Source organism: Cygnus olor, chromosome 5 (assembly GCF_009769625.2).
Source record: "Cygnus olor isolate bCygOlo1 chromosome 5, bCygOlo1.pri.v2, whole genome shotgun sequence".
Lineage (NCBI taxonomy): Eukaryota > Metazoa > Chordata > Aves > Anseriformes > Anatidae > Cygnus > Cygnus olor.
Genome location: NC_049173.1, coordinates 42,266,160 through 42,284,555, shown reverse-complemented (window position 1 = coordinate 42,284,555; position 18,396 = coordinate 42,266,160). Strand labels below are relative to the sequence as shown.

The window sequence follows — 18,396 nt, the reverse complement described above, 5'->3', positions numbered from 1 at the left end:
TGCATGACCTGTTCTACCGTGAAGACAGTAAGCTCTGTGAAAGAGTCTGGCATACTGCTGTGGGCACTAGGCTCTCAAATTTATTCATTTAATTCTACCAGACATCACTTGTCAGAACCCTTCGGCACTCAAAAAATTTTACATGGTTGATTGACAGATCTCTGTATGAGTTATGTGTAAATGCAATTACTTGCCAAAGAGGTCCAGGCATGAAGGCTGGAGTCTGTTGGACAGTTTTGGTGTGTTAATCTAAGTAATAAATGTATCCAGTTGTAGGATGGGAGCAATGGCTGAGCACACGCGTGCCACTTGGCCTGACAAGGCCCAAGGACGTTGAAGAAGGCATTTTTACAGGAACAGTACAAGTCACTGTAAATGTTTAAACATAAACTGAAGTCCATCAACATAATTCAGCATGCTAGTAGCAACAGTTAATTTACCAAAAGTAAATACCATCAGATCAAATGATGATGGGAGCAAAATTGAGACACATCTGAAAGGCCTGAGAGTAGCTGAAAATTAAAAGCTGGACTTCAAGTTCTGCTCTAATTTGAAATATATCACCTGCAGAGAATCTACAGGGGAAAAAAAAAAATAACCACCAGAAAACACTAGAATAAGAATAAAAGAATAAAACATGGAAGGGCTGACAGGTGTTGTTTTGATTGTTCCCAAAAGCATATTCAGCTTTCTCTTCATCTTGGTTTCTGGCATTAGGCAATGAAATGACTTTCTCAGCTTGTGTTACTGGTCTGTGTGGTTGTGGAGACATTAGCAAAATTTAAAAGACTCTGTATTTATGCACTATATAAAAATAGATCACATATCTGGACATTCCCAAGTTTATCTTTCTGAAAAAGTTAGTCATGAACTCTTGAAAGGACTCAGCATGTCAACAGTTCTGATTGCCCCTGCTGCTACATGAAGGAGTAACCTTCTTTGCAGCTTTGCCTCTTAGAGCTGTGGCCTGTGTTCCCTCATCCTTCTCAGGGCTGTGCATGCGGCCACAGCACCAGGGATGCTGGAGACATTTAGCTGTAACAGCAACCAAGCTCACTCACACAAAACAGAGATTTATCTTTTGGAAATTTATTCTTAAAAATTGAAGGGCACTGGGGGCTGAACATCTTTACATTTAAGATGTGGAGGAAGTAAGGCATTTGTGGGTGGCTGTTGCCTACAACAAAAGTTGATCGGCCTGTTTCCACGACACCCGTGCAAAAGCTATTAAAATTAACCAATAACGTGAGTCATTCACTGCATTTCAGAGCACTTTTAAGGGAGGCCTGAAGGAGCAGCAGTACGGCAGACTGTAATGGTCTGAGAGGCTGAGGCCATTGTGAACAACTGCCACTGCACAGCATCGGTAACCATCAGATTAAATGACGGGGACGAAACACACACACAGTGAGCAACCAATAATATTACATTTTCTGTAATAAGCGGAAACTGTACTAACTACAGTTCACGTTGACAATCACACAAAAATGCAGTGTTATAAACATTGCAAAATGCAGCACCAAAATATTTTGATACATCGAGAGTGTTTATTTTCATACTGGGCACAGCATTGTCTTTAAACACTAGGTTCTCAGTGCTGCCAAAGTGAAGAGTGGCAGCAGTCCCAGCTCTGTGGCATGGGGCCGGACACCGTATAGCACCAGGAGCGGAGCGTGTGGCGACAAACTTTGTTTCCAGCCTCGATCTCTGGCTGCGGGCCGGGGTCTGATGCTCCAGCAGAACGTGATGGTGCTGCCTTCAGGGTCCCAGTGTGAGCCTGAGTAGTCGCGCCCATACTTTCCCGACGGAAGGTTCCCCGTCGGTGTTTCTTTCCGTGCTGTTGTTCCACCTTGGGGCCGTTTGGGCAGGCAGAGCCCGCCCCACACTGCCGGTACTCTGTGACAGAGAGCGAGCGCGCTCCAGTTTTCCTGCAAAACTCACGAGAGCGCTAAAAGGCTGCTTTACCGAGTTTTTCGGTAAAGAAGGCGGCTTTAGCGAGTAACTCCGCTCCGCAGCTTTGTCCGCCCGAACTCCAGCAGCCGGGGCTCGGCCCTGACGTTGCCCAGCGGGGCTCCTTTGTCCCCTCCCCGCCAGCAGGTCCCAAACTCTGGTCCCGGCGCGTTGGTTTCCTCCCGTGGCCCGGAGCCGCTTCCTGTCCCCGCGGCCGCCACCTCCACCGCGCAGCGCCCGCCGCGCCGCCGGTTCGAGGCCGGCCCGGGCCGGGGCCGGGGCCGCTGCCGAGGACGGGGACGAGGACGGGTGCCTGCCGGCCGGCGGGGTTCCGTCTGTCGGTCGGCGGGGGTCCGTCGGTCGGCGGGCGGCGCGGATTGGCGCAGCCGGCGCACGTGGGGCCGCCCTCACGCCTCGGCGCTGGCAGCGCGGCGGCTGCCGCCGCGGGAGATCCGTGCGGGGTGGCGCGGCACCCGGCCGCGGCGAGGAGGGCGGCGGGCCCCAGCCGAGCCGAGCCCAGCCGGCACGAAGGTGAGCGGGGGGCGGCCGCGGCGCGCTGGGGGATCCCCGGGGGGGAGCCCGGCAGGCTCGGCTCTCGGAGCACACCCCAAAACCTGCGCAGCGCCGGCGGTGGGGCTCCCCGGGTTCCCCCCGGTGAGTTGCTCCGAGGGGTGAAGGGCGGCGTACAGCCGGCCAGGAGCGTTCAGAGGGGTCTGCTGGGCTGCTTCCAACTGGTGGTTTAGGGGTAACCTTGACAGTCCGGGGGAGCCGCCGCCGCTGCCCTCTCTGCTTTCTGTTCTAGGCGGCTCTGTTAATGGGAAAGTAAAACTTGGAGCGCCTGGCTGCTTTTATCGGCATCGCTGTGCCACTGGCACTGCTGAAGTCCGAAGTTCGAGGAAATATTGACCTCTATTTACAGAAACGTGCCGGTCTGTTTTCACCTCGTCTTGCCCTCTGTTAGGCAGAGGAGTTTGTGTTTTGCGAGTTGCATCCCTTTCAGAAGCCCTGCGTCTTTCCATAAATGTAAGCGAGCTTTCAGGATATCTCCAGCTTGGCTGTTTTCCCTTTATGAGTCAGAAATAGTGTTACAGCTTTTCATTGCTTGAACGGGATCCACAGCCCCGTGGCATTCCTTTTAAGAGTTTTAAGAGTTCCTGCTCACGCGGTGGGAATAATCTGGCATCTCTTTGTGTTTGGCATTACTGAGGACGGGAGCAATCCTTTCTCGTTGTGCAAGGCTGGAGGATGTCAGTGTAGTGTCTCGGTTCTCTTTGGATTGCAACATCTCCAGGCTGCAGCATCTAGCTACGAAAGAGATCTCGGTGCCTTGCCATCCCTCTCATAAGAGAGGGGTAAACAGACAGCACTGAAATTGCACCTTGGTGGTGATGTACTCTTTTTTTAGCAAGTCATAGGTCGCTTTTCCTTATATCTCATTTCCAAGCACCCCTTGGCTCTTGAATTGTTCAGTGAGTATAGTTGGCTGCTTTAAAGAGTCCTTGAAAACTCCAATTGTGGTGGGCTCTGAAGTAACGAACACAAAAGACATGTTTGGGATAGCTTGAATGAATAATCATGATGATGAGTTGGTTTTCTTCCACCCCCCCCCCCCATGAAATACAGTTCTACAGCTTCTTGCCCCTAGGAAGAATGATCCTCCTTAGGGAAGATGGTAATCTGCTTGATACATTACCGGAGAAAAGGTCTCTTTCAGTAAAATGTTTAAGGGCCTTTCTACCTGGGGGGATGCAGTTACGGCGTAGTCGTAGTCGTGCCACCCTACTTTGCCTTGTGCACATTCTTGATTTACATTAAGAATATGCCTTAAAAGTCAGATGCTACCTTTAAAGATGCACTAAATTAAATAAAGGAGAAAAGAAGTACTGTGTCGTTTTCATGGCAAGGTGAAAGCACTCGTTTGGGAGTTAGCCCAAGCACCATTTTGTGATAGCTTTCTCAGGTGAAGGAATTGCCAGGTGGAAAAAATCTTGAAGAACTGTGCTATGGAAAGTAGGTGTTCTTTTACCACTGCGTAGGAGTGTTTGCTGTGGGGACTGAGACTGCTTTAAGGCACACACATTGATTTCACATCTCCATTTGCTTTATCTTCACATTCCTGAGTGTCCCCTCCATACGCAGTCTGGATCTGAACACCTTGAGTTAGGGAGGCATGATGAGAATGCAGTAAAGTGTGCCATGGAAGGCCCAGGGGTGGTAACTGCTTAGGGCTTTTTTTCTAGGTGTGGATTCAGATCATCTCACCTCTTTTTTGTGCATGTGTGATTTTTCAGGAAGTAAGGATGTATTGAAAATAAGCTAACTGTAAAATCCTTAGTATGAAGGGGTTTTTGTCCCCTCCCAATTGTGTATTTGTTTATTACGTAGGCTACTCATACTAGAACCTCACTTCTTAAATAAGAACTCCTCAGTAGGTACTTTGTACTGTTGTTAGTGGATTAGAGTGTAAATTTTAGAGAACTAAAAAATACCTTTTATCAAAAATGTGCAGTTTTTAAAAAATATGGGGCATAGAAGATCTATGTTGTATTATGAATAAAATCCTGTAAAAACAGATTCTATAGAGCAGTAGCCGTAGGTCTGTTTTTTGAAGGAGGTAAGCTGTCTGAATAATAGTGCATTTGTTCTTTCTTTCTCTTTTCATCCTCTGTAACTTAATGTTCCTTTTCAGTGTACAGCTGGTAAGTTAGCCTTGCCAAGGTTGTACAAAAGTGTTTTAATCATAGTTTTGGAAGCCAGTGTTTGGATAACATGATGATAGATGACAAATTAATTTCTCCTGTTTTTAACCAAACAGGAATGCTCTAGCTAATGTGTATACAGAGACAAATCAAGTCCTTCAAGAGAACACTTAATTTTCATAGCCCTTGATTGGCAGTCTGTAGTGATGTTGGGGATTTGAAAAATGGATGAACTAAAAAGCTGTGGCATTCATTTTTATCATAGACAGATATGCCAGTGAATTCATTAATACACTTTTGGATATGACTGTAGCATGCAGTACTGTGTTAACTCTATATAAGTGTGTCTAAATTTAGGTGTTTGGTTTATTTCTTGTAGTTTGGAGTCAGGATACACAGACTGGGGCTAATCTAAACTAGGATCTTACCAGTGCTAACGAATATCACCTGATTGTTTCTGGTAGTTTGTAGTATAATGTGGGTTCTATAACTTGGTTCTACAAGTCTTTAATTGAGAATAAGTAAACCTTTTTTTTTATTTTTGAAAAAGTATGCTGGTATCTGAGACAAATTTCTTAAATAATAACATCAATTACAAACAAACAATATGTTAACAAGAGACGGAAAAGGCAATAAATGTCATAGAGCATTTGAACTCTCATGTAAGTGGGGGAACTCTGGTTTAAGGGGACAAGGGAAGGGCAATGCCTTCTATTCCTGCCTTTTTCCTTCTTTTTTTTTTTTCCACTCCTCTGACTAAAGCGCTACCTCAAAAATGAATGATGGTTTCTCAGGAAGCAAATGTATTTTTAAGGCTATATATAGCAGAAATAAACTTGTGAAATGTATTCACTGGGTAATAGAGGGAAGAACAGAGACTAGACTATTTTTCAAAATCAGTGCATTCAAACTCTTTCAGACTCCTGATACTCTCCCTCCATCCCCAGAGGTCGTCTTCTGGAAATCTGTTTTCTTTCTCCCGTATACATTTCTTGAGGATCCAGTTGAGTTTTGTCATACGCTGTTTGTTATGACAGCCCAGACTACGTAGCTGAGCATTAAGGTAAAGCTCGGGCATGTTTTTCCATCCCAATCTTAGGCAGACATCCCCTGCACCTGAGTTCTTTGACTTTGAAACACAGAATGATGCTGTGGGGCTTCTTTGTCACAAGTATGAGAGATCCTAATTCCTTGCCAATTAGGATTGCATGACCGTAGATTAGCTCAAGAGTGTTTTCTTTTCCTCCTTTCCCTTCCATATTTTTTCTTAGGCAAATAGTATTGGGAAAGGCATCTTGGCCATCCTTGAGTGCTGCAAGTTTGGGAGCAGTTTGGACTGCAGTGCTCCTGGAAGGGTGGGTTGTAGTCTTTGGAAGATTTCATAGACGTTGGATTTTTTTTATGCTTGGAAGATCTACCTTTGACAATGTTAAAGCAAACATATTTAACTTCTGAATTTTATATGCAGATTTCAGTTAGTGATAATACAGCTACAGTAGCCCAAGGGAAAAAATCTAGACATTTCTGATCCGTAACATTTTGATTTCCGTAATAAAATAAGGATTATGAAACCTCAGGATTGCTCAGCAGAGCAAAATTCAAACCAGTGGTTATGAACATGAGTTATTAAAGGTTTTAGTGTCATGAGCTGATATAGATCAAAGTCCAGCACTTAAAGGCGTTTCTTTCTTGCCCTTTAAACTTGGTTCTGTTCTCGCTGTGGGCATGAGAACAATGCCAGCTCCAGGAGTTTTCTTCTCTTCTTTTTTTTTTTTTTTTCCCTGTGCCTTGACAGAATAGCTGGCATGGTAGACTTTAGACACTTTCCATTCATTATCTTTTCCTAGAGATCACATGTGATTTTACATCTGTGAAGTTTCCAAGTAGCATAAAACTCAAGTGATGTAATTACAGCCAGATTTGTTAATAACAGGGGGGAAAAAACAAATTATGTATGTCTGTATGAAACACTTCAGATGAAGAGACTTTGCAAAACGGTTTTCAAGGTAGGTTCAGTTTGTCTTGGTTCTGCGTAAACCAGTTCGGCTAAACCTGCCTCAGTAATAAATAGTAAATGTGCATGGAGAGGAGTTAACCAAGTCCCACTCCAGTTAAACTGAATCAAAGCTAACCTGGTTAAGTGATGTATAAAGTTGTGCTGGAAACAGTTCATTTTGCTTGAAGCATTGCTATAAAGCCAGAAATACAATTTTTATAAAATTTGGTGTTTGCCTGCAGTTAATCTGTGAAAAAAGTCCTGTAAGTGCTTTTCCTTTCTTCTTGGTAGCTGTGCTGGTCAACAAGCTTGTTATTTATGGATTTTAGTTTTGGGTCTCCTTTTCACAGATGATTCTTTGCTATACATGCAGGCTGTCAGAAAGCATTTTTTATATCTTGCAATTAGTTGATTACAGAATGAAAACAGTAATTCCCTAATTTTGCTTACTTTTTTTTTTCAGGATTATTAAAGTACAAAATTGGAAAGTGTTTCAGTTCCACTTAACCTTGCTGGTGTAATTTTGAGGAAGGGAAGAGCAAACATTTGGCCATGTGTAATCCACACTTGGAAACTCCACACTTGGCAGTTAGAAGTTCAAGGATGTTAACAAGCTGTCTCTTGAATCATTTGCTTTGTGGGCCATTATGCAAGGACATCGACTTGCCCTCTTGATTTAAAGATGCTTAGGTCATCATTAGTAGTAGTATAGAGAAAGAAAAGATATAATCAATTACTGGCAGATTTCAGATGGTAGATTTCTGTGATTTCATTTATTTTCTTGAACTTGTATGGCAGGTTCCTAATGCTGTAATAAAGAGCATCCAAATATTCTGATATGCCCAGCAGTTAGTGACTAGTTTGTTAGCAACTTTGTGATTTCTGTATAAAACACTTCAATTAGTTTTGTATGGGAATTCATTCACCATGGGTTAACAAACAGTTCTGTACTCTAACATTATACACTTGGTTACTCTGTGGGACGCACTGTTGGGGCCTTAGTCTTTCAGGCATGGTGCACTGGAGAACAGACAGATTGTCAAAGGAGGTGTGCTCCACTTACTCCTAGCAATGCAAAGGACTTCTTACTTGCTTCCTGGTGGCTTTCAGCTCCTTGCTGATATACAGCTTCTGTACCTTTTGTTGTTACCAGTTCTTTCTTCACTGAATGCAAGTTACGTGATGCAGAGAGACAAAAAATTGTCTGGTGTCAGTATGCGTCTTTCCACTGGGAATGACCAATAAAAGAACATATCTTCAGCTGTCTTTTGTCTTTGAAAGTCAGATTTAGAGGTAGATATCAAAACTGAGAATTCGCACCTTAGTTTTGTTATTTTAAAATATATATCTACACAAAAGTGATTGCCTGAAGAAAGCAATCTGACTTAAAAACATAAAAAGGAAGATCACAGAATCACAGACTGGTTGAAGCTGGAAGAGACCTCTGGAGGTCATCTTGTCCAGCCCCCCTGATTGGTTCTAGTTTCTGAGATGATTGGAATTTTTTTTGTAGATCTATCATACCTTTCTCTTTAGAAGAAAAGCTGTGCTAAGATTAGCTTTTGTTTGTTTTGTAGGATGTTGAAAGGAAATTGCTATTTGTAAATTTCAATGTTGACTGGTTAAGACAGAATAACAAACCTAAAAGGTTTTGTTTTGTTCTTTTCCCATTGCTTTGTATACAGACTGCCAACTGAGGTCAGGGAGGCATTCACAAACAGCATGGAGTTTTAATTTACTAGATCTGAAAATTTCTGAAGTTACCATTTTTTTTCTGAGCCATCTTAAACTGGGAACTTTCCTTATACCACAGGTGCCTTTCAGAAACAGTAATGTTATTTCCCTCCTGCCTCCCTGTGGCTTCTGACCTTAATGTGTTGCTCTCATGTTAGGAGGTTGCATTAACAATCCATGTTATATTAAAAGTGGCGGAAGAGTGATTCCATTTCTAGGCAGAATGAATGAAGTTCTTAGTTAATAGACCTGAAACTTCTGAAACTGCAATAAACAAATTATTTATTTTTATCTCATTCAATACAGATGTTCAATTACAATATCAACACACTTTCAGTATGCCCTTTGGGGAAGGATTATTTTTGACTGATTTTAATGCAACCTAACAAAGAATGAAAACGTGTCAGTTGTTCACTTAAATTTTAAAAACATCAGTTTCACCGTAGCCTATATATATTTGCAGCTGTTCAGAAGTGAGTGTCAGAGCAGCAAAGAGTGGTTCAGTGCTTTATCAGGTGCTGGATACTTCCTGCATCATTGGTAACGTAGTAAGGTTTGTATTTGAAAAATACAACCCAAAGTGAATATGTATGTGTTTTTAATATTTTTTTCTGTACAACAAACTAATTTGAGTACGTTATGTTAGCAGATGGAGGTTGCTTTAAGGTAAGATATTTAGGTCACTTTCAATTTACCAGGGCCTGAAGTCTACATTCATAATTGGTTGTGGACAATTCTGACTTAACTCTTATGGAAATTAAAGAAGAGGCTGTAGTTGACTTGACTGGGAACTGAACGTAGCACCTGGGCGTGTTTCATCCTGTGGAGTTGCTTCACTTTTCTAGCTCCTATGGTTTTAGGTAGGTTTCAGGCAGTGCTTTACTATGTAAATATGGGACTAAGTGATATGCATTTTTCAAATGCTAAGATGGTAGTTATATAATCTGTTCTTGAAATACCCAAATACAAGATTAAGGATTGTTCTCATGATGATGACTTGTATCATACGAAGGTCTTCATTACCCTGTAATAGAAACAAAGTGCATTTGTGGTTCAGTCTGTGCTTAAAACTTGAGTCTTTTATGTCAGGCCTTGCCTTGCACTGCGTGTTATGAGTTTACACTGTGGCACCTAATTATCCCTTGGTCTATGGTGTCTGTGTTTCCTGTCTAGTCAGTGGAAGTAGTTGGAAGCCTTAAGGGCATGAATTGGAGCATTGTAGTGTTTCACAAAATAGTAATGGCATTACTTCAGTAAGCAGTGTGAGAAAGCATGGGCAGAAATAGCTTTTATGTGAGTTGGGAATAATCACAGAATCGTTAAGGTTGGAAAAGACTGGGTTCTGTCCTGTTTACACATCTTAGCCACTCTCCTTGTAAGCCCCAAGTTGATACTGAATTGTGAGTGGTTCTTGTTCCCAGCCCTGTGGATCAACTGCTGGGCAACATCTCTGTTTGAGCTAGGAAAGCCTTATGAAGGTAAGAGAATTCATTGATCTGTGAAGCTTCTTTGGATGATACTAGGACCAGTAATTTATATTTAATGCCTTGATGGGATCTCAGATATTATGTTTAATATTTTAAAATAAAAGTAAAACCATTATGTCTTGTAGTATTTTCACTATAAGCACTGATCTGACAGAAGATTAATATACCAGCTCTTATAGGAGTGAGAAACTAAAAGCTTGTACTTCGATTAAAGAATTTAGTAAATGGGAGCTTTGTATAGGGCACCCTTAGATCATCAGAAGAATCAAGTAAAAGACAGATAGTTTCAGGTTCTCTTCAGTTGCTAGGCAGTGTTTCAATTTGGGGGGCAACAGGCATGTGGTTAAAATTTTAAACACTGGTAGCTTTTTTTTTTTCTTTACAAATCATGAGCCTTAGCCTTCTAAAAAGAGAACTTTAAAGATACCAGCTGAGAGCTGGTAAATATGTGTGTACACATATGTTTTTTTTTTTTTTTTTGCAGTGCTGTCATTGTGAAAGAGCCATTGATAGTTTTGAATGGAAGAGTAAGTGCTTATGATGGGTCTTGTGAACTCCTTTGCTGTGGTTCTGTGGGTCCAATCCTACTCCTAGTTACTTGTACATTAATCTACTAATTCTTCTTCTTACAGAAGTGACTACTTATGCATGAGAGTGTGCAGAGGTCTGGGCTTAGGTAAAGCTTGATCTTGGTGTCACTGGAGTGTAATTACAATGCTCTCCCATGGTTATTGGGTGGGTGGCAAGAATGTTTGCAACATAGCTTCCCCTCCCTCGCCACTAACTAATTAGGGAGCTGACTGCTTTGTGGATGTTTGGGTAAATGAAACCGGGAATTCTCCAGTGATATCAGACACTCATTTATTTGATGTTTGTCCGCTATGGAAGCTTGTGAAGCAGTGTACTGTCAAGATGCTGAGTTATTGTGCGATTAGATGTTTGTTTTGAATAGTAATAGCTGAAGTGAATGATATGCAATCTTCAAATTATCTACCTGAAACTTTGGAGAGACTTTAAATACTGTTTTTTTGTGTGTGCAGAAATAATATTGTTATTCATTCAAAAGCTAGCTATGTACAGTTTGGGATTTGTTCTTTGTTTTGTATTGATTTACTGGGATAAGTGGAGGAGGGGGTTGTCTTTGCCAGCAGTCCAGGTAGCACTTTGAATGCTAAGTGGGGCTTCCGTACAGCCCTCCTCCGGAGGAGAAGTAATGGGGCTGAGGAATGCAGCTGTGCAACACGTAGTCTGGTTGTTCAGCAGTGGCTGTCACCTGGGGTTGCACAAGTGCTTCCCAAATGCCAAGTTTTTCAATACATCCGGGAGCCAGGTGTGGTTAACCCCAGTTTACTGCTGAAGTGCATGACCTTTCATGAATTGTTTAAGGTCATGCCACTTCAGTGGTAAAACTGCGATCATAATCCATCATTCTTTTTCCATTTTTAAAGATTGCCAGTGTATCAGACTTCATTTTTATCTTTTTAAGCAATTTAGTAAAAGACTTGAAGTGCACCTCAGTCTACATTCGAAGTCCCTTGGTATTTGAAGCCATGGACTTACGCCATGTAGAACCTTGCCCAGTTGATAATACAAACTTCTTCCCCTTTCCATTTTATAACAAAACAGTTATTTATGTTTCTAGAATAAAATAGGCAGTGGTGTATATGGACTACTACATTTCCTGCCTCTCTTTGCATGTATCTGCTGTATTTTGCTCTGTAGTCTGACATACTTTGTGTAGGTACCCTGCACAAGAAGAAACGAATTTCACAGGTGCGGCAATAAAAGCCACCCATGTGAACGCTTAGGTGTGGGTATTTCTTAGTGATCTGTTCCTGATTTGGTAGCTGGAGTTAAAGGAGTGCATTTGCTCACTTCCGGCTGTTGACACAGCAGTAAATCCAGAGTTAGCTTTCCGTATGTTCCCTCCATTACGCAGATGTATGTCATGTTCTTGCAACATAGGTTTCCCTGAACTTCAAGACATGTTTTGAAGTTAGTCTTATGCTTTGATATGAGAGCTCATATTCATTTTTGGTTTGTTTCAAACCCATCCCTTCCAAAAGGTGGCATGAGAAAGATGTGACAGTTTCTCTCCCCCCAATATTGAAAGGGAGTCCTGCTTTCCTGAAAGGGTGAAAAATGTATTTTTGCTGGTAGCGAGAGAGAAATATCCTTCTTATTTCATTATGTGTGCTAACCTGAGAGTAGTGGGGATCAAAAAAGTTTAACCTGAATGGTAATGCAATGTCTTGTAATAAGCTCATCTGAATAAATTGTTCTGAAAATGGCAGAGACTACAGGAGTTTGAGAAAATACAGTAGTCCCACTGAAAACACAACTGAGATGGAAGGAGGTGAGAATTCAGTACCTCAAGAACACAAGACAAGTGCATGAGAAGCCTTTTTCACACTGAGGTGTGGAAGCTGGTAGGGCTGTTTATCTGACTAATGAACCAGTGGCACTGGTTCAGCTGTCCTCCTCAGCAAGGATTATTCCCATGACCTAGGCCTGCCTGTTACCCTGCCTAATCTCGCTCTTAACATCTTCAGCCCTTATAATTTTTGCTACTCTTTCAATATTTCTCATCATTCCATTTTGTTCTCATCTTTTAGTCTTTTGTATGTGTCTTTAATCATCAGCCTGCTCTCTTTCAGACCTCATTTAGTGGTCCCCCATGCCTTCTTAAAGGACTTTTTATGTGTGTATTTCCCTGTTATGTTTCACCTTGAGCATAAAATTCTGCGTCTGTGGAGAGAAGATTTTGACTAGAGGTTGATTCTTCCATTGACAAGTTAGTTCTCTCCTCTCCTCCTTTTTTCTTTTCCTTATCTAAATCACCATACTTCTTCAGCTTATCTTGAACGCTGTCTTTTGGGAAGGGGAGAATGTGACTTCTTCTCTAGCTCTTCCTTTCTCTGCAGTTTTCACTTCTCTTCCCCTTCACAAAATTTCTTTTTTCTTTCTTGTGCGAGTTGCATACTTTAAATGAAACAAAGTTGTTGGTGATAAGGGATGGAAGGCAAGTGTTCTGTAAATACCGCTGTGGTACATTCTGTGTCTTTCCAGATATGCTACACTGTGGCAGGAGGATGTGAAATATTTTACACTCATTGAGTAAATAGTAGCTGTTAAAAATAAACACCTTTATCCAGGTCTGGGTAGCTTTTTCTAGAAAATCCTTAAACAAAAAGCTGGGAAAAGTATGTATAGAGTAAGGGGTTGAATTTGAGAATGCAGAATGGACAGAGGGCCCTGAAGATACGTTAGATAGGTGACTAATGGTTGTTCCTTCTGCTATATTGGAGCAAAAGAAGTCAATGCAGTGCTAGTGTGGAAAGGCGAAAATAGAAATAAATGTTTGTTAAAGGAAAAGACAAATTTGGGATGGTGAGTGGTTTTTTTGCCTCCAAGTGGAGTGTTTACAAGTCTAAGATAGCATGTACTTTAATATCATGCAGAGTATTCTCTATCTATAAAGCCTAAAATTGGATTAATGCAGATTTAAAGGCAAGAGAAATAGATCCATTAGTTATGTTTTAATCTTTCATTGAAAGGAGCAATTGATTTCATTGTAAGATTATCTGTATCACAAGGTACAGGATGCTGAATAGCTGCCTCCTGCTCTGGTTAGCTTTTTCTCTTGTTCCAGGAAGTCTGAGCACTTTAAACACTGTTGATATATTCATCATACTTACAGATTTTTATTAGGAAAATTCCTATTTGTTACCCTTAGCAATTTATTTTACCATACATATGTAAACTAATTAGACATTATCCATTTCTGAGACTTCTGCTTTTTTAGAGAGAAACTAATATCTTTTCCTGGCTATACAGTACTTCTTTTTGGTGTTTGATGTTTCATTTTAGTTTGAAAGATAGTCCTTATATTAAATATGAATTTTCTAAACTTAGGTATCTGTAAAATTCTTCTCTTATATAGATTATGAAGCTGAATAAAACCAATGGTCGATTTGCAGAGCTTCACTTTATTAATAGTACACAAAAGAGATTAGAACGGAAGTAACCTGAGAACTGATAAGTTCTGCATTGCTAATATGAGTCCTGGTAAATGATTTATTGATTGGGTTGATTAAGTAAAGACACATTTTTTTTGTCTTTGGACTGAACAGAAAGCTGAGACAATAAGTATTTCTCGGAAGATTTATTTTGGAAGATTTTTTTCTGAAGTTTTATTAACTCTGTGTCCTTACTTGATTCCAGATGGAATTTTTCAGTTCTCTTTGGGATTTCTATGAAATTGTTCTTTCTACAGCAAGCAAATAGTCTCTAGTCTCAAGTATATAAATGATGCTAGAATTGTCAAGCTGATCGAGCAACTTAATTGAGTTGCAAAGAATTCAAAGTATGCATCTGGCTATTAGGGCCATACCCACACTTTTCTGATATCATCCTTATTTGAAAAAATCTGTCTCTTCACTTACTGCGCAGATGGCCATACAAAAGATTGCTCTTTCAAGAGAGAATGAAACGTCACTAGGCATAGTAGCTAAAAGCACAAAATGCACTTAACTCTGTCCTTCTCAATCTCAAAATCTCTCTGTCATGTGGATTAAGAAGCAGCTCTCATACAGATGTATCTTTTGACAAATTGATATCCTTGTAAAAATTAAATGAAATCCTTTTAAGAAGTTGCAAGAGCAATGTCTGTATTATGCTGTCTGCCTGCACTCATGTGTACCTTGTGTTATAGATGCCAATTTTCCCAGAGTTGCCTGTCTTTTTTTTAACAACACTTTGTGTATGAAATTTTCTTGGAGAGAGAGAAGATTCTCAAATGGAAGGTTCTTTAGCTCTTAAGGCATGTATACTTCGCATATGAGACTTGTACCTTTGTTGAGGCAAATGTAGTAATGGGTGGTGTTTTTTTTGTTCTTTTGCTGTTGCTGGTGGGTTTCTTGAGGATAAAAAAAAATCTAAGCTTGTTTTTTTTTTCTTCTTTTTTTTTTTTTATTTTTACAGAGCATTTTGGGAAGTTAACTTTGAAAATTCATTTGACTCCTTTGAAACCTTTCTAACACATGAGCAGGAATAATAGCTATATTGAAGTACTGTAACACTGGTAGTATCCCAGTTCTGTGGTGTTGGAACCTTGATGAAAAAATCAACTTCTGGAAAATTAGGTTCAGCTATAATAGTGGAGAATGGAAAAAATAAAGCATACATAAATAAGTGCATGTATCAGACCTTTAAGGGTGATGTTTAGTGGTTTTCTTTTTGAAAGTTCTTTGGCTGTCTGTATGTGTGGTGATTCATCTGTGGCCTCGCTGTAGTTGTTCTGCTGGATGTAGTCTGTTATATTTTAGTTCAGCATTACTCTTCAGATATGTATTCTTCATCTACTCTGCACATAAATACTTTATTTAAAAATCATTTAATCTTTCTCGTATGTTTCAAGACTTCAATTTTGACCTCTGAGTTCCTGTTTTGTTTTGTTTTTTTTGCACTGCATCAGGCTCATGAGACTGATTTGAGGAGTGTAGGTCTTCCTCTGTTCTGATTGATGATGATGGAAGAATTCAGAAAGCTGGCTAGTTTTGTAGACCTGAAGAGTTACATTCTGTTCTTAAAACTTGTCATAATCAAATCTTAGAAAATTACAACTGTGATATTAATATAATATGTATTAACACATTACCTTAATGATTATATCTGTGATAAAAAAATATGGTTCAATCTTCCTTGCATTGGGAAAGATACCAGGAAGAGATGTTAAATGTAAACACTTGTCTTTAATGCTTTAAATATCTGTCCAAAGATCTCTGAGGAATTTTTCCAGTTGATGCACATAGTGGGCACAGAACATCATTAACCTTTGTCATGCTTTTAGCCCAGGAGGTAGCTAATTACCACATAGCCTCTTATTCACTTCCCCACAGTGGGGTTGGAGAGAGAATCAGAAAGGTAAAGTGCAAGAACTCATGGGCTGAGACAAAGACAGTTTACTAGGTAAAGCAAAAGCTGCACACACCAGCAAAGCAAACTCAGGAATTCATTTTCTACTTCCCATCGGCAGGCAGGGGTTCAGCCACTCCCAGGAAAGCAGGCCTCATCTCACATAAAGGTTCCTTGGGAAGGCAAACTCCATCCCTCCAGACATTTCCGTCTCCCTTTCTTTCCCCCAGCTGTTATTGCTGAGCACATCACCATGTGGTGTGAGACATCCCTGTGGCCAGTCTGTGTCAGCTGTCCTGGCTGTGTCCCCTCCAGCTCCTGGTGCACCCCCAGCCTTCCTACTGGCAAGGCAGCACAAGAATCTGAAATGTCCTTGGCTCTGTGTGAGCACTGCTCTGCAGCAACTAAAGCATTGCTGTGTTATCACGACTATTTTCATTCAGAATTCAAAACACAGCACCATACCAGCCTCTGCAAAGAAAACTAGTTCTATTTTAGCCAAAAACACGACAACCTTAACGAGACTTCTTCCTATAGAACAGGATCCTGGCTTTCTGATGAATGCATGATAGTTCGGGGTTCTCTTCCTCTCAAAGAAAGATATTTCTCTGTTCTTAAAAGTCTGTCCTGTCCCCATTGCAGGCTTGTCTTCCTGTGAAAATATAGGAGTTCTCTTCTTTTCTTTCTTCCTATTCCAATTTCCTTCTCCTTATCCTGGTCATGCAACTGAGTTACTTTTATCTACTTTTCCCTCCCTTCACCAAATTTCACTTTAGAAAGGATGGTTAAGAAGACTGTAGTTGCAGCAGGATGCCTACTCAGATTGTAATCTGAGTGATTATTCTGAAATTTTATTACTAAAAAGAAGACTTTAAATTAAAAGAAAAAAGAGTGTTGAGCTATCAGCACAAATGTACAGAATGATGTTTAAGATGGTGTAGAGTATCATGCATGTTAAGATGAAGAATATTGATCGCAAAAGAATATTAACAACAAGAATTGCAATAGGATTTTAACAATTCTAGAAGTTTCTAGCTTATGAAAACTTAGTTGAAAATGCTTTGTTTTGACTTCAGCTTACATTCTTACAGCTGTTTGCCCTTCTCGCTGTACCCTGATAGTGCTCAAAAATGCCTGAGTTGAGCCATTTTTCTTCCCTTTCAGAAAAGAACAGAGAAGACAATTGTTTTGTATGAATACAGCTCTAGAACTGCGTACATGGAAATACTAGATCTGAATTGTTCTTACTGCAGTTGCGAGAAGGCACCAAAGCAGTAAATTCTATTGTACAACAGCAAAGACAGCTAAAAGACAGTAAACATTTGGGTTTTCTCTTGAATCTGATGTGTATTGTTTATTTAACAAGGCTTCATGCTTTTAGAGTGGAAGAGTGGGGAACTTGGGGCAATTCTACGGTAAGTAGCAATTTGAGTTTCCATGTATACCTTCCTCTTTTTTTTTTTTAAAACCTTGGACTTGCTGGTTGTCAAATACCTTGCAGCAGTTATGTATTTACAAAAGGTAGAAGGAATACCACATACATCTTGAATGCTTAGCAAACATTTGTCCTTTACTTTAGACAAGCTCACAGGTGTCAGAATAAACTTATAAGGCTCCAAATGTGCTGGTATACTAAAAGCATTAGTAGCCTCAACAGGAACACGGCTGTACAAAAGCATCTGAATATTATCCTTCCATGAAAGGAAGGAAGCTAAACTATAACATAACACATGTATTTTACCTACACTGCTGCATAGGGTCACTGCAAAGCAATCCTTCTGAGTTGGGTTGTAGGCAATGTCAAAATGATAGGAAGTTCTGTAGGTATGCGTGGTGAAGGAGTACCCCTGTTACTGACAACTTTTTCTCTGCAAAACGGGGAAATCCAGTTTGAACTACTGAAAGAACTGGGGTAGGCACAGTTCTCCTGGCTTCTTGAGAAATAAGATTCTGAGGAGGGCAAGTTGTCCTTCTAGAAGGCAGAGAAAACCTAGTTGCGTTAGAAGGACCTAGTTTTTCCTGTCTGTCTGTGAAATGTAACTAGCATCTCTGCAGTTCAAGGAAAGAGAAGAGAGAATTGGGCAACATCTTTGTGAGAGCTGTGGAGTCCACAATGACTAGGTTTGAGAGTGTTGTATGAAAAAATTCTGTAATCTGATGACAGAGTAGTGGTATGTCCAGGGAACAGAGCTACACTTTAGCTTGGGGTCTTCTCAACTTACGAGAATGTAAAACAAATTACATGGGCTCGAAGGGAAAATACAATTCATCCGACTTCGTTGTCATTGAGGACAGCAGTAGTAGCCAGAACTGCTTGTTGATTTCAAGCAAACAGGTAGTGTAATTTTATGTGATTCTAGGTCTTTTGGGACTTCTAATCTTGTTTATGAAACATAGGTAGCTTGAAGAGGTTGTGCATGTCTGCTTCACATGGGGCCTTTTCTCCCTTTCTCTCGTCTACTCCCTCTCCATTCATATTTTGAAGTTACACCAGGATTGTACTGTGAGCTTCATTCATAAGTGGTTGCACACGTGTAGGCTTCACCTCTCCTCCCTACTTAAATAAAGCTCAGGAAAGTAAGGTAATTACTGTGCTCATTGAAAGTATGTTGTC

At 40.6% G+C, this 18,396-nt stretch overlaps 2 protein-coding genes across 2 annotated transcripts in view; one reads left to right on the top strand and one right to left on the bottom strand.

Annotated features, from left to right (window-relative positions):
- Positions 1-1,422: 1,422 nt before the first annotated feature.
- On the bottom strand, positions 1,423-3,235 carry LOC121070646 (translation initiation factor IF-2-like). Its single transcript, XM_040558127.1, has 4 exons — positions 3,113-3,235; positions 2,868-3,014; positions 1,892-2,748; positions 1,423-1,859 (listed from the first exon to the last, which is right to left on the bottom strand). The coding sequence occupies exons 1-4, from the start codon at positions 3,233-3,235 to the stop codon at positions 1,592-1,594; spliced, it is 1,395 nt and encodes a 464-aa protein (XP_040414061.1). The 3' UTR covers positions 1,423-1,591.
- Positions 2,359-18,396, top strand: part of STXBP6 (syntaxin binding protein 6) — a 110,709-nt gene continuing 94,671 nt past the window's right edge. The window contains exon 1 of the mRNA XM_040558723.1: positions 2,359-2,481. The gene's annotated coding sequence lies outside the window, so the exon portion shown is untranslated. The remainder of the gene's footprint in view (positions 2,482-18,396) is intronic.

Coding starts and splice junctions, on each gene's coding strand:
- LOC121070646 (XM_040558127.1), bottom strand. CDS start 3,235: ATGTTGCAATCCAAAGAGAACCGAGACACTACACTGACATCCTCCAGC. Junction 2,749..2,867: donor AAACAGACCGGCACGTTTCT/GTAAATAGAGGT, acceptor AGAGCCGCCTAG/AACAGAAAGCAGAGAGGGCA. Junction 1,860..1,891: donor CGCTCTCTGTCACAGAGTAC/CGGCAGTGTGGG, acceptor TGCCTGCCCAAA/CGGCCCCAAGGTGGAACAAC.